The sequence below is a fragment of the Vicia villosa genome, unplaced genomic scaffold (assembly GCF_029867415.1).
Source record: "Vicia villosa cultivar HV-30 ecotype Madison, WI unplaced genomic scaffold, Vvil1.0 ctg.003351F_1_1, whole genome shotgun sequence".
Taxonomy (NCBI): Eukaryota; Viridiplantae; Streptophyta; class Magnoliopsida; order Fabales; family Fabaceae; genus Vicia; species Vicia villosa.
The window spans coordinates 180,786-195,753 of record NW_026706185.1 but is presented as its reverse complement, the minus strand read 5'-3'; the positions used below and the strand labels follow the sequence as shown (position 1 = coordinate 195,753).

Genomic DNA, 14,968 nt, shown 5'->3' with positions numbered 1-14,968 from the left:
AGGATTCCTCCAGCTTCTATGTCTTCTTATGGGAAGCGTTAGGTGCCTTGTTTGTCTCACCCACAAAGGTTTCAAACTTGGCCAGTGTTATCCAGCCAATGGATAGAGCTTTGGTTTTCCCCCTTATCGCCTATACAAGTGACTGCACTTTCTCGACCAGCATATCATGGTACTTGAAAGGTTCTGCAACATCCTTATGCTCGAAAGAAGACCAGATGCCCCTTAGAGTTCTTCCAACATATTCACTGAATTACAAGAGAATTGACACGTTTTTTTATGAACTTTCTTTTTCTCTTTGAAGACACTTGGGTATGAAGACCTCTCCCGTCAGTGCCAAAGGTCAAGACGACTGATGTCCGACATGTATAATAAGTCAGATTTTCCAGCTCTTTCTGACGAACGACTTCACATTTTCTTGAAAAGTATGTGCAATCCTCTTCACAAATAAAAACACATATCTCCATGATTGTTCTTGGATCATTGCAGGCAAGAAGCGATGGGGCAAGGCCATTGGAGACTGCATAAACCCTCTCGTAGATCTAGATCACCTCAAGTATTGCACAAGCGTTAGATGTTGATGTATAAACAACATTTCCTCCTTAGGTACCTCAAACATGAGACTAATAATCAGACTCCTTCTAGCCATGATCGACAATAAACAGGGAATATTTTCCACAATAATCAGGTCGGGAGACTCGCGGACCTCTGCCAACACCGGGGTAGGTGAACATATAGTAACAAATCCAATAGGGGCCTCCATAGTCTGAGCTCCCCTAGTGGTGGGAGCATTGGGGGAACCAGTCATGAGAGGTGCGACTTGAGGAGTACTTTTCATCTTTTGCTTTATTTATAACATTTCCTTTCGTCTATAAGAAATTAATAGACAAGTTAGAGAGTAAAACAAGGCTATTTAAGAAAAGTGGTCGATATTAATACTATTATTCACCGTTGTTGTGATAAAGAATAAATTATGGTTAATTCACACCATGGCGATTGCAATCAGCATCGTAACACATATATCGGCTGACATCGCAAAAACTTTTATATGACTATAAAACGACTGTTATTCAAAACCTTGATCACACCACCGTGACCAAACTAATCCTCAAACAAACAAATACTAATGCAGAGAAACCTTAATCATGACTCAATTTCAGTCACTCTTACCTAAAAATAGACCTTTGAAAACATCATTCAAATCATTAATCCAATTTGATCACAAAAAGAAAATATAAACAATCCCTATTAAAACAAAAACATGATAAAACTAATTTCTATATTAAGAAAAAGTAAAAACAAATATTTTGAAAAAAAAAAGTTGATATCCTATTTTGCATAATGAAACCAAACCCCCCACATAACCAAAAACATTCAATGGAAAACAAAAATCACAAACATAAACCAAAGACTTTCTCATTTTATATTGAAGTCAACTCCATCAACCTACCGCCTTTTTTGGAAAAGGGTAACAACAAAAGAAAAGACAAACCCTTAAATCAAACACTCACACACATTATAAAAAAAAATGTGTTGAAATTAAATTTCATGAATTATTCATTCATTGTATCCTCTTAGTTTGATAATATACTTTCTGGTTTTATATTGCTCCATATGACGTGGAGTCTACTTCTAATTCATGGCTTAAGAATCTAGGCGATCCAAGAAAATTAAAACAAAAATGGAAATGGAAATGGAAATGGATCAATGTAACTATGATAAACCAAAAATCTAACTATGTAATATACAATATACATAATGAAGTATGGTATTTTCATAAGTTTTACGAAAATAAGTTAATAAGTGTCGTGAAAAATAAATTGAAAACTACGTAAAATTAACACTATCAAAACCTGGGTGAAGGATGAATAATTAGAAATCATGATGGCACATTCAATTAAAGAGCAAGTAACTTTTTACAATTAATTATTTATGACCATAATCATTTAAGCTTTAGAAAAAATGGTTTTTGGTTAATCCAAAGAATTTTTCAGAAGTGTTTTAAAGGATATGATGTTTGAAAAAACATGTTTTTTTAAGTCTGTGTGTATTTTTATTACTTACAGAATAACACATTATTTTGACAATTTGATCGTAAAATAATACTAGTAACAAACCCGTGCTGCCGCACGGGTAATATTTTTAAGATATGCCAATTTCAAAAAAAAAAAAACCTATGGAACAATAAATTTAACAAATCAAAAATCATAATTCTAATAGGATATAATTAGTTTTTATAAAGTCATAAAACATGAAGGAGCTATAATGTCACAACACTATTTTGTATGTTTGATTGAAATAAAAATATGGCTGCAGCATGAAACTCTAAAATGAGGTGAATGTTTGGACCTGAAATAAATAAAAAACGAAAACAAAGTTAACATGTGCATGTAAAGTACAACAAAGATTTATCCAATGTTGTTAATGGCATGATATGTTGTTCTTTAGTAAAACTTGTACCTTTCGAAGGTTATGGAACAGTTGTTTGAATACAACATTGGCTGCAGCATGAATCTCAAAAATGAAGTGAATGTTTGGACCTGAAATAGTTTGAAAACGAATAATAAGTTAGCATGTGCATGTAAAGAACAACAAATATTTATTAAATGTTGTTAATGGCATGATAAGATAATATTTATAAAATTTGGACCTTTTCAAATGTTATGGAACACTTCTTTGAATACAACATTGGTGGTAGAGCTCATAGGTTGTTTATCTTTGTCATGAATAAGAATCCTTAAACCCTTTTTCGATTTGACTCTTGAGATAGCCACATATAATTGCCCATGACTAAAAACTTCTTTAGGCAAATACAAACCAACATTATCAAGTGATTGCCCTTGAGATTTGTTAATAGTCATGGCAAAGGAAACAATAATTAGAAACTGGCGTCTTACCAATTTAAACGGCCATGGGGATTGTGAGGGGGATAGAGACATTCTAGGAATATAAAATAAGTTACCAATATTTTTTCCAGAAATGATCTTAGCTTCAATGACATGATTAGCAAGCCTGGTTACAGTTAGCCTTGTACCATTGCACAATCCTTCAGACTAATCTTGATTGCGCATTAACATAATAGTGGCACCAACTTTCAACTTGATTGAATGGTTAGGCAATCCCGAAGTTTTGAGAGCATTTAGGAACTCGGGTGTCACATGCTCATATGCATCAAAGCTAGTTGCATCAGATTTATCAATAGAATCACTACTAAAGTATTCTTTCTCTTCTCCTACAACAATTTCCAAAGACCTATATTTAGTTACAATGATTGGGCACCATAATTTTGCAACACATATCAAAAGGTATTAACAATTAACTTAAACAAAATGAATTAAGTGTGATTTATATACTTGGAAGAATATTTGTGATATATTGGTTGATATCATCAACAACTTCAATTGTTGAAGCTAAGATCGCACGACTTTGAAGATAATTGGAATCAAGATAATTATGAATGAGATCAGGGTATGTATCTTCAACAATTGCCTTGATGGGATCAGAAAAGTTAGAAATTAAGAACTCATCTGGAATACAAATATCAGCATAACCATCATTTGGCTCACACATGGTCCCATCTCCAATTTTTAAAATCCACTCAGAAAATCTCCTTATGTCATCAGCTGTAGAAGAAGCATTATCACCAATTTGCAAGGGCATGTTCTTTGTAAGCCTCAAGACCTTACAATGATCCCAAATATAAGAAGCATTTATTGTTGCATGGATAATGTCTGATCTAGTTCCTCTTGGTATAACTGGGAGAATTTGTCTGAAGTCACCACCAAACACAACAACCTTACCACCAAAAACTTTCCTAGATGCATGTGAAATTCCACTCATAATATCTCTCAAGGATTTGTTGAGAGATTCAAAGCAAAATTTATTAGCCATAGGAGCCTCATCCCATATAATTAAATCTGTCATCTTTAAAAGCTCAGCAAGATCATCTTGTTTTTGAATGCTGCAAATAGAATTTTCTAAAGTAGGAACAGGAATCCTAAATCTAGAATGAGCTGTTCTTCCACCTGGTAACAACAAACTTGCAATCAAACTTGAAGCAACAGGTAAGACAGTTTTTTTCTTAAACCTAAGTGCTGCTGATAAATTTTTCCACATAAAGGTCTTACCAGTTCCACCATAGCCATACAGAAAAAAAAACACAACCTTGTTGCTTCTCTACAGCATCCATGATTTCCTCAAAAATTCCTCTTTGTTCATCTATGTATAAGAGATGTTTCCAAACAGATTTGTTAATAATATTGAAGAGTTGAACTATTCTAAATTGTTGTAATAAGAGAGTCATATTACCTATAAGAGAAGCAGACAAATGTTCAAAAATTTGTTGTTGTTCAACAACATCATATTGACGTTCATCATAAAGTAATCTGTTTCCTGTAAAGAAAACGACATCCTCTTTTGGAACTGGCATTGGTTTGAAGTCCTTTAAACTACGATTATTATTTTGCAATAGTGTTTCAATAGCCATCAGTGTCCGTTCCTTTAACTCGGCATCGCTCATTGTCAAACCTATGAAGGCAAAAAGGGAAGTAATACATATTTATGACCATTCTGCAAATATTTGGAAATATTAACTATTAAAACCTATAAGTTCATATTGCACATACAGAACCTTGTGGATTATAACTATTAAAATCGTATCGGTGTTGAAAGATCAAAAGTGATATGTATATAAAACCTCTAATGTATAAATTCAGAACCTATATGAAAATGTTCCAGCATTATATTTTCTTAGACCTTAGCATATATCATTGGAAATAGTCAAAAAATTTATAACATCAGAAATTTGTAACAGCACCTTGTATGACATAAGCTATATATATATATATATATATATATATATATATATATATATATATATATATATATATATATATATATATATATATATATATATATATATATATATATATATATATATATATATATATATATATAATGCACCGACCTTGAAAATTCAACATCCATATGAAGAATATTTTAGCTAGAATGGGTTCCAGCAAGGTGTATTGTAACTAAGTGAGATATGGATTTATTGTTTCTAAATGTTGCTGAATCCGCAAATCGTGAGTTCCAAAACAGAATTGGATACCTTTTACTAAGTATGGACAATATTACTACCATTTGAATTTTATAACGTGATTGTATATGTCGATACAGAACTGGATTCGTATTTGACACCTATGGACAATATTCCTGTTACTAACTATGGAAAGTATTACTATCATTTGTAACAGCAAGGCAAATAATTGAAAAATATCACAAATATAGTAAGATAAAATACCTTGATCTCTTGCCAATAACCGTAGATCATAAAGAATGCCATCCGATAAATATCTCCAAGTCTTTCTCCAAACATGTTCAGGTCTATTCATGGATGCCGAAAGTAACATTGTCACAAATAGTTTGCGTAAAATAGGACCCGACCCCCAAAGATGCGCCTCTTTGATTGCCTCGACAAATTCACGATCATCTTGTAAATATCCCATCGTAAAGCACGCATCTCTAAAAGTTTTGCACTTCTTACCATCAACTGTTTTGATGTCTTGATAGCATAACAGACCTTTCTTGACGGTAAGCATCATCTTTAAATAAAACAACTCGCTAGTGGATTGCGGAACCCAAATCAGTCGACCAATGGTATACCCTCGCTTCCATGGTTTCCAACTTCGACTTCGTTTATGATAAACAAATTTAAAAACAAAGTCACCATAAGTTAGTAATCTTGCTTCCTCATAAGTTTTGTTAGCCTCAAACCAAGCCGTAAACATGGACTCCGTTAGACTTGGTTTGAGCAACACATCACCAACCTGCTCGTAGTCTTTGTAGTACACGGAGTTTTCACCTTCCATGTGAAAAAACAATCTTTCTACGGCTGGTTTTCTGCCATGTATAGAATAAGAAAATATCCGCCAACATGCTTCACTTGGGTAGATGTATCGACAATCCAAATATTGTTTGATTTCGTCAACGTTGTTTTTGTCTTGGCCTTGTATGATTGCCGAAATTCTATCGGAGCCTTTCTTAATATATTTGAAAAGGTATTTGATAGAAGTATTTTGATTGCACCATTCCATGTTGATGTGGGCTTCGTACTTCAACAACAAACTTGGATTGTGAGGAACAACATGACCACTATGAAAGATGATGTCGTTCTTTTGAATGGTGTGTCTGTTGTTTCTTCTCCTATAATCCGGGTAGCCTTCTTGGTCCACTATAGTTGTACTTTGGAATTTCTTAGGGTAAAACTTTGTGCACCTCCCATCTTTCATACAAGGTGAATTTTGATTTTCCAAACCACAAGGACCATGAACCATGTGAGTTTTGACCAAATTGTACAGCCGAGGTTATGTTTCGGGATCGGGCACTTCAGCACTAATGATCTTGTCAATGTCTTCCGGTCTTGGATATTTGTTTGAAGGATTCAAGAAGATCAATATATGGGCATGAGGCATTCCTCTTTTTTGAAATTCAATGATGTACATATCTACCAATGAAAGAGGATGCAAAAGTTAAAATTGCTGTTAGAAATAGTATAATCAATTCAAAGTAGAATATAAAGCAGAACTGTTCGTTTACTCCTATGTAATAAAAACTTAAAATTGCACTTAGAAATAGTATAATCAAAACAAAGTATATGGGGATAAATAACTTACAAGCAAGCACTTTGCCAAGAACACCTTTTTTGGTCAAATCTGAAAGCAATTGATCAAACTTGATTTTGAAAATTCTAGAAATGATATCCGGTCGATCTTGAGGCTTCAAATGAAGAGGACCAAGCACCCTTTGAATCTCAGGCCAATTCGGGTTACATGTAAAAGTAATAAACAAATATGGAAATCCAACTTTACTGCATATAGCCATTCCATCATAGTACAATTGATCCATAAACCTACGACCGCCAACAAAGGACGAAGGCAACACCACTCGTTTAACTATGCTTAATCCTGGAGCTTGACTTTGATCGCCCTCTTCATGTAAAGAGTTGTACTTGGACACCCGAAGCTTTGGTTGATTTTTGCGTAGCCATTCTAGTTTCTCGGACTCTAACATAGTGTAACCATCGACCAAAAATTGCTGGAACGGCCTTCTAGAAGATAACAAAGTCTTAGCTTCTTTTGATCTGGTTTGAATGCGAAAGGCCAACCATTCGCGAATCGTGAGCCTATTTCTGATGGTGTTTTCGTTGACAGGCAGGTCCCTATGGGCTACATCAGGTCTATAGCCATCCTCACCATACGAAAAAATCAACGGATACTGGTAAGCCATGTAAGCGGCATGGATCTCGTTGATTCTTTGAAGTCCTCCTCCTCTAGTTTGCATTATTATATCCCTCATTTCCGTCGTGTCAATATCTCCAACAACCAAGGCTGCAACTTCACTGACAGTTGGATGATTATACACTCTGCCATCGGTAGACCGATTAGAAATTAGTCGCAATTTTAGGTTTTGAGGTTCCTCGCTATTCAACCAGTGTCTTGCCATTTGAAAGATCTTAGCATGAGGATTGAATTCATACAACATGCTGGACAATTGATTGACAACCAAAGGATCAATGTTCTCTTTGTTTCTTCACATGAGAAAAAAAATTAAAAACCAAAACAGAATATTTATGTAATAAAACTGCTCAGTACAGTATAGCCTACTATTTTACAACCAAGAAAGTGAAATTTGCATGGATATTACCTTAGATGATGCATTATGTTTTCCACCTCATTTTTCGGTGTCATAAATATATAGCTGAGTGAACTTTGGTTTTTGACCTTGAGGAGGCAACATACTTCCGATGCGATGACACGTTTGACCTTGTATCCTCAGTATTGGAGGGCCACGTCCGTTGTTAAAACGATTGTCCAACCTTGCTCTCGGTGATGTGAATGCAAACATCATATTGTATAGTCGGATTTGTTGTTGAAACTTCCGACTAACAATATTTTCGTGATCAAACAAAAGTGTTGCAAGTGGTTCCGGGGGCTGTCTTAGCAGTGGGAGTTCAACTTTTCCGTTCCCACAGCACATCATAAACTTCGGGTTAGCAGAGTGGGTACTTTTGTGCATCCTCTCTTGATACCACATCATTGCTTTACAATAACGACATTCGATAAGAGGTGAACTGATATCGTAATATTCTACAATCAACCTGTCGCGGGGAAAAATCGTCGTTTTGTGGGATGAGACACCTGATGCCTTCTTTGGGCTCGAGTGCTCAAGAAAAAGATTTTTCTTTGTTTTTGTCACGACCAAACTTTTTATTGTTTCCAAAGTAGGAAAAGGAAAAAAGCTGCAATAACCTTAAAAGTGGGGGAGAGATTTCGGGTAAGAGGGTTTGTTATACGAAGGGAAGGTATTAGCACCCAACGTATCTATAGTACTCTATAGGCTTCTTTGTTATGTTTTTCATTCTATGTTATTGAGAGGTTCTGTTGTGAGATAGGTCAGAAACTAAGGTGTTTGTTTGATTATGCTCACAAAGATCATCGCGATCCTCTGCATACATATCCCTTAGAGGGAATCAGAGCATCTGTAGCTCGGGGTCTACGGGTGCTAAGGTTTGAGTGGTTTGAGGGGGAAGTTTTGCTCGCCAAGGATACGACCTTGTGCCTACGTATTCTCAAAGGGATGTTGAGAAAGTCAGAGCAATCGTAGTTCCCACTTATGCTAGTGGAAGCAAAGGAAAAGAGACAAATGTCATCTCAATGTTCGATGTATCTAATCTATATCATCACATACATCTGTTTGATTTTGATTGAAATATTTTCATTATAAGCCCTGGGCTGTGCCACTTATGGTGCTTAGAATGATAAAGATGTTTTTTTTTGTTTAGCCAGCCTTGTGGCAAAAACAAGTTTGACTAGCCAGCCTTGTGGCAAAAACTTTTGATAAGTCAGCCTTGTGACAAAAAGTTTTGATTAATCAGCCAGCCTTGTGGCAAAAGTTTCGACGAAGTCAGCCTTGTGGCAAAAACTTTGATTAATCAGCCAGCCTGGTGGCAAAAAGGTTTGATTGATTAGCCAGCCTTGTGGCAAAAGAGAAATTTGATTGATTGATTGTTTGTGATGATATAGATGAGATACTCCTATCATAGAGATGATAAATGTCTAATCTCCTAGGGTATTTGTTTTGGATATTGGGATGCTTATAAGAAGCCCGTGGGTCCTTGTACGAAGCCCAAGAGGAGGCTATCCGAGGGTCCTTGCATTGTAAGCCCAAGAGGAGGCTATGGGAGGGACAATCGAGGGTCCTTGCATTGTAAGCCCAAGAGGAGGCTATGGGAGGGACAAGTCGTTTGTACGAAGCCCAAGAGGAGGCATGGTATAGTTGGTTTGAGCTCTTAGAGCGATTTCACCGGGAAACCATACTCTATGTCCTAACCTAAACTAAGGGAGATTCTTTGCACGAAGCCCAATAGGAGGCTATGGGGAACCTAGTGTTGTACTAAGTTAAACGAGTATATATAACACGATCACAAATATGAACAAGTACGAACAAATATGAACAAGTACATGAACAAACATGAACAAGTATGAACAGTTATATATAACAAGGTGTGTGTATACAATGGAGTTTATGAAGGAAATATACCTGTAAGGATGATCCGTTTGTATACACGGGGCTCGAGACTTATACTCGGGGAGAGGCCCATTGAGTTTATTCAAAAGCTATGTAAACAAGTATTTACAAAAGGGGCTTGGGACTTATACCTACATGGAGGCCCATGGTATTTTTGGGAAGATTTAAAGAAAACCTTCATTTTTGATTTGTTATTCGAGGTTAAAAATCAAATTGATCGAGGTATGTACAAAAAGGTGTATGTACAATGAAATACCTAATTTCATGTAAGGGAATGGGACTTATACCTATGTGGAGGCCCATGTTTTATTTTATAAAACATGGTTGATTTGTTTGTTAAAACGCGAGGTTCGTCGTTTGAAAACAGTTTGAAAGTTTTGAAAGAAGTTTTTAAAGACTGTACAAAGAAAACGGAATGGGACTTATACTCTCTAATATTCGAGAGGCCCAGTTGTTTTGAAAATCAATTGATCAATCCAAAAAGATTTGATCAAGAGTTTTTTTTGAAAAGAAAACCAAAAAGAAATGGTTTATTGTTTTGAAAAACTTTGATCGTTTGTTTTAAAACAGTTTGAATTTTGACAAAAGTCAACTTAATTAAGATAAAAACAAATTTTATGCTTAATTAAGACCTAAGTGATTAGGGTTTGATCACAAAAATAATTACAAGTGATTAAGTTTGAAAATCAAATGAAAAACAATATTTAAAGTATTAAAAAACACTTAAAAACATGTCATTTTAAACTTAATAAAGAATGTATTAAATAAATATTTTTTTTGTGATTTTTTTGGATATTCATAAAATATATATATATATATATATATATATATATATATATATATATATATATATATATATATATTAAATGAGAAGTGTACAAAAAATGAAGTAAAAAAGAGTTGATTTGATAGGTTAATTAATTAAGTGAAGTTGTAAAGAAAATGAAGAAAATATGTGTTAAAAAAAATGGTTTTGTCTCCACAAGGGTTTGAACCCACGCACTCTTGCTCACTAACCAAAACAACAACCAACTGAGCCACGCTTGTGGCTTGTAAGTAACACGCGCCCAATTAAATATATTTTCAATCAATTTCCAAAAACCTTTGAACAAAATCTGGCGCCAAGAACAAACCCTCAACAAGAATTTGATAATCTTCGACACTGAATGAAATTGATCAAGTGAAGGGTCTATCTCACTCGTTTTTTCATAAGGAACATGATGGTGACCTTTAATTTCATTTATTTTCACTCTAAGGCTATCAATTTTCTGATGAACACGAAGAACCCTAATTTTATGATTCAATCTGAAATTGTGTATGATTGATGAATTATGAAATTGATTGAGGGTTATTAATCAGTAATAGTGCAGAAACAAGATGGAAACTCAGTTTTTCATTTATGATGCATGTATGATAGAGTTTGAAGTTCATGGTACTTACCTTCAAAAACGGCCAAACTGTAAATCGAATTCGTGCTTGTAGTTGTTACAGATGTTGTTTCTTGATCTGGACAGCTTCAATGGACCTTAGGGAACATGTTTGAATGCTTGGAATGAACTGGAAACCTCTTGATCAATCTATGGTACCCGATCTGCAGTATGGCTAAAGTGAGGATCAAGCTTGATGATTTTGATGTTTCAGATCATGGATGATGGTTGGAATAGTTCATATGAAGTATATGGATGCTGTTTAGAAGGTTAGTTTGGACAGAATTGGCTTGGTATGGATTTTGGCATGATAAGGCTCTCTTTATGCATATATGGAAGTGAGGTAGTGATTTTGGAATTTAGGTGTTTTTGGGGTGTGTGAGTGGATCAAAAAACTTCCATATGATGTTTAGGAAGTGTTAGAAGCAACACTTTGCTCAGAAATTGCAAGAGATGGAAATTGCAATTCTTCCTCTTTGAAACTCATGAAACTTGCAACTTAAGAAAGAAGAGAGAAAACCTATGATTATGAGGTTTTGGTGTGATTTTGAATGAAGTTTGGACCTCTATTTATAGGCCAAGGATTCTGAATGCAGAGCTTTGCAAGTTGATCAAAGAATGGTGATTTGGCATTTGGAGATAAAATGGAATCTTTACATTAAATGGAAATGGTTAAAAGTGACTTAACCATGGTTAATCTTACAAGCTTCTTATCCTCTTCCATTCTAATCTTCAAATCAGAAAATATCTCTCAATTATTGCATTGATGCATCATTACTTGCATTATAGGTCATGTAGTAATGAAACTTAGTGAAAATGGTTTGAAATTTCAAGTGAAAATGATCACTAAATGCATAATTCAAAGCCATAGCTATGCTCCATATTTTTTCATGCTCTTGGACATTTTAGAAAGCTCATGTTATGTGCTTCAAAACCCTTGTTGAAAGTTTCTTCAAGACCTTTAAGGAAATGGGTGAAAAAGAGCCATGAACTTTGAAGAAAGTGAGATTTTAAGTGAAATTTTCAAAAGATACCAACTTTGAAGCTCCATATCTCTTAAATGGTTGATCTTTTGGAAAATCATTTTATGTGACAAAGTTGTTCATTGGATCAAAATCTACAACTTTCATGTTGGAAGTTTTTCTCAGTTTGTAGGTGAAATTTTGAGTTATTCCCTTCCAAAGTTTGGAAAAAACCATTGAAAAACACTTAGAATTTTTCTAAGTATGGAAAGTCAAACTTTTGACTTTTTGATTCTTGATTGATTTTCTTGATTTTCCTTGATCAAATGACTTCATATATCATATATTGATGATTTGAAACTTCAAAAGTCATGGTTGATCAATATTTCCAAAAAGTCAATGGTGATCTTGTACAGTTGACTTTTTCAAACGAATCGCGTTTCTGGAGATTTCAAATGAACCAAACTATCCTCACCAAATGAATGGTATGAATGGATCATGTTGAGTTATTGGAGGACCTTGAGCCATGGTTTAAGTTGTGGCACCATGTTCTGATTAAAAAGTCAGTTGTTCAGGTGAATTAGGTCAAAAACCCTAATTGTCGACTTGATGAAATTGATGACTGTGGATCTTGAATTGAGATACAATTTCCATTGGATATTGTCATAGGGATTATTTGAAGATGATTAAAACCTTTGAGTGATCCCCTGGAGCTTTTTAGGGTTTCTCAAATGTAATCCCTGATTTCAGTCCCTGATAGTTCAAAAATCCTAATCTGATGATTTGAAATTTCACTATTGATCAGTCCTTGTGTAGGGGATGTCTTGAGCCAATAGATTAGGTTAAAATGATGTAATAGGGGTCTTGAGGTCATGTCCCAAGTCATTAGGTCAAATCCTGAGCAAAAGTCAGGGGTATGCTATCTTCAGTCAAAACCCTAATCTGATTGATTCAAAGTCTCTGAGCTTTGAGGACCAAATGTTGACTGTTGATGAAGATGGTTCTTTTGAGATGAAGGGAAAACAAAAACCTAATTGATTGTTACTTGTACTGATGAGTGATTTCTTGATTAAATCCTGCTGAGTCACAAGTAACAAACACAAGCTATGCAATTTGTTAGAAATGCAAATGATGCATATGCAAATGATATGAGGTGGTATCTTAGGTCAAAAATTGGGGTATGACAGATGCCCCTATTTAAGTTTCTTCAATCTGAGATATGAAGATTGAAAATCTTCATCTTGATAGCGTGGAAGAGACTTAAATATCAGAAGACGCAAATTTTAGACCTAAGATACCAAAATTGCGAATGATGCAAGGATGTCTTTACCGAGGGGATATCAAGAACTGACTCCACTGGGAACAAGAGATTGGGAAGGATGTCTCAATTCGTTTTAGAAAGAGAATCCGTTTTTTTCTTTTCGGGAAAGCAAGTGTATGCTTCACCGGGGAATGATGGCTTTGTAAGAAAAGCTTACCTATCGACATTATCGACTATCAGCACGGGGATAGACTTGTTTAATAATGCGAAGGTGAAAGGTATGAAACTGTATTACCGACTATCAGCATGGTGATAGACTTGACATGGTAAAAAGAGTTTCAAAGGTTCGGTTAATATTATCGACTATCAGCATGGTGATAGACCTGTTAAATAATATAACCAGAACGAAAGGTTACCGACTACCAGCCTCGTGATAGCGGTTTTGAAGACATGATCAATTATCAGCCGAGTGATAAAATGATTCTGGAGACTTTGCTAGGGAAATTACTGGTTATTCAGCCTTGTGAACAGTAATAAGGCCCTGATTGTCAAATGGTCTTCATGATTGATTTCCTAGAGAGGAAAAATCTTTTGAAAGAGACATAAGCTGCTCAGATGACGAGGCTATTGCTTATTGCTCAATTTTTCACGACTCTGTTTGAGGAATCGGAACTTGAATCTTTGGTAAAGACAGGGTTCTATCCATGAATGAATTGGAAAGAAACAGTCAAACAAGACTTTGTACCCAATGAGGAATGAACTCGAATGGGGATTTTCTCCTTCGTTTTGAGAGGAAAAACTGAAGCAATCTTCTTCCACGAGGAATGATCTCAGTGGGGAACTAGAGAAAGAAGATGTTCTTTCTGCTTATGGGTGACAACCTACTTGGAGAGATGACACGCCCGTACCTGTTTCTTTTGGAGATAGATATTTCCTAAACAAGTGATTTCAAAGCATACATTGAAAAATGCAAGAATGCATAAATGATGCAAATATGTATGAATGATGAATGTCATGAATGTCACATGCATGCTGACGATACTGACAAACAAAGAAGTATATACTGGAGACGGACCGACGTCGCAATACAACCAGATACTTGGCAAATATTCTTCAACACGGTGTAGATAACACAGGTGATGAATGGTGTTGCATGCTTTAAACTTCTTTGGGGAAGACAAGCATCTTTCTTACTAGGATGGAAGAAGTTCTTCATTGGAGATGAAAGATCTTCTTTACTGGGGATAAAAGAGCTTCCCTGCCGCAAGGGGCGACTGGCTTAAGAATTCTTTCCTGGGATAAGAATACCATTGTCTCCTCATCTCTTTTGAGGAAAAGAACAGTTCTGAAGGATAATTTTTGGTCCATCCTATGGAGATAGCTGTTGATGTTCCTTCTGTTGTTCACAACTCAAAGGAAAGTTTCGCTTTTATTTTGAAAAGAAAGGAAAAGTAAATTCATTTAAAACTTATTTTTTTCTTTTTCTTTCAAAAGTGAATAACACAATTAAAGCGTCATTTTGCAAGCTAAAAGAAATTAGAGATTGCAAACAAGTGGGCACCAGGCTCAAATTTATTTAATAGGATGGTAATCAGCTAAAGGCATGATTCCATAAAGTATTTACAAAAGTTGGAAATGGTAATTATGCGGAAAAGGCTACATTGAAAGCAATAACCACTATTCTCCCTAACAACTTTGAGTTCCAACTGTGCTTGTCGCTTCAGATTGGCGAT

General features: G+C 35.1%; 1 protein-coding gene across 1 annotated transcript; it reads right to left on the bottom strand.

Moving 5' to 3' along the window:
• Window positions 1-2,322: 2,322 nt before the first annotated feature.
• LOC131640871 (uncharacterized) lies at window positions 2,323-6,332 on the bottom strand. Its single transcript, XM_058911245.1, has 7 exons — window positions 5,300-6,332; window positions 4,306-4,524; window positions 4,162-4,215; window positions 3,351-4,094; window positions 3,086-3,229; window positions 2,458-2,537; window positions 2,323-2,346 (listed from the first exon to the last, which is right to left on the bottom strand). Exons 1-7 carry the CDS (start codon window positions 6,330-6,332, stop codon window positions 2,323-2,325), a joined length of 2,298 nt encoding a protein of 765 aa, XP_058767228.1.
• Window positions 6,333-14,968: the final 8,636 nt, after the last annotated feature.